Genomic DNA, 341 nt, shown 5'->3' on the forward strand with positions numbered 1-341 from the left:
GTGCCCATCACATCATAGGAGCAAGGAAGAGCACCAAGAAGCCCCATCGGGTTTGCTTACTGTGCTGGTCGCTGCGGTCCCTGGTCCCATCCACTTTGCCGTCGGGAAGGATCCGTAGGAAGTGGCCCCCGTTGCTGCAGTACAGGAGTTTGGGCTTCTTGTAGTTCCCCAGGGGAAGGTTGAACTTCTCGGTCAGGGCGGTGAAGGCAGTGATTTCCCCTTCGGCCATCTCTCAGCCTCTCCCGGCGGCCGGGCTGCGAGAGATGCGGTGGCGTTTGGCAGGGGCAGCGGCACCGAGTGCTTGGCACACGCTGCTGCTGCCGGGCTTTTAAAGAGAGGGG

The 341-nt window shown here is 61.6% G+C and overlaps 1 protein-coding gene across 1 annotated transcript in view; it reads right to left on the bottom strand.

Annotated features, from left to right (window-relative positions):
- LOC104160952 (fibroblast growth factor 1-like) overlaps positions 1-229 on the bottom strand; it is a gene marked incomplete at its 3' end in the record, with an annotated part of 853 nt that extends 624 nt beyond the window's left edge. Inside the window, exon 1 of the mRNA XM_009699215.1 lies at positions 61-229. Coding sequence (XP_009697517.1) covers positions 61-229 — 169 coding nt within the window. The remainder of the gene's footprint in view (positions 1-60) is intronic.
- Between the last annotated feature and the right edge of the window lie 112 nt (positions 230-341).

Source organism: Cariama cristata, unplaced genomic scaffold, assembly GCF_000690535.1.
Source record: "Cariama cristata isolate BGI_N322 unplaced genomic scaffold, ASM69053v1 scaffold26814, whole genome shotgun sequence".
NCBI classification, from domain to species: domain Eukaryota; kingdom Metazoa; phylum Chordata; class Aves; order Cariamiformes; family Cariamidae; genus Cariama; species Cariama cristata.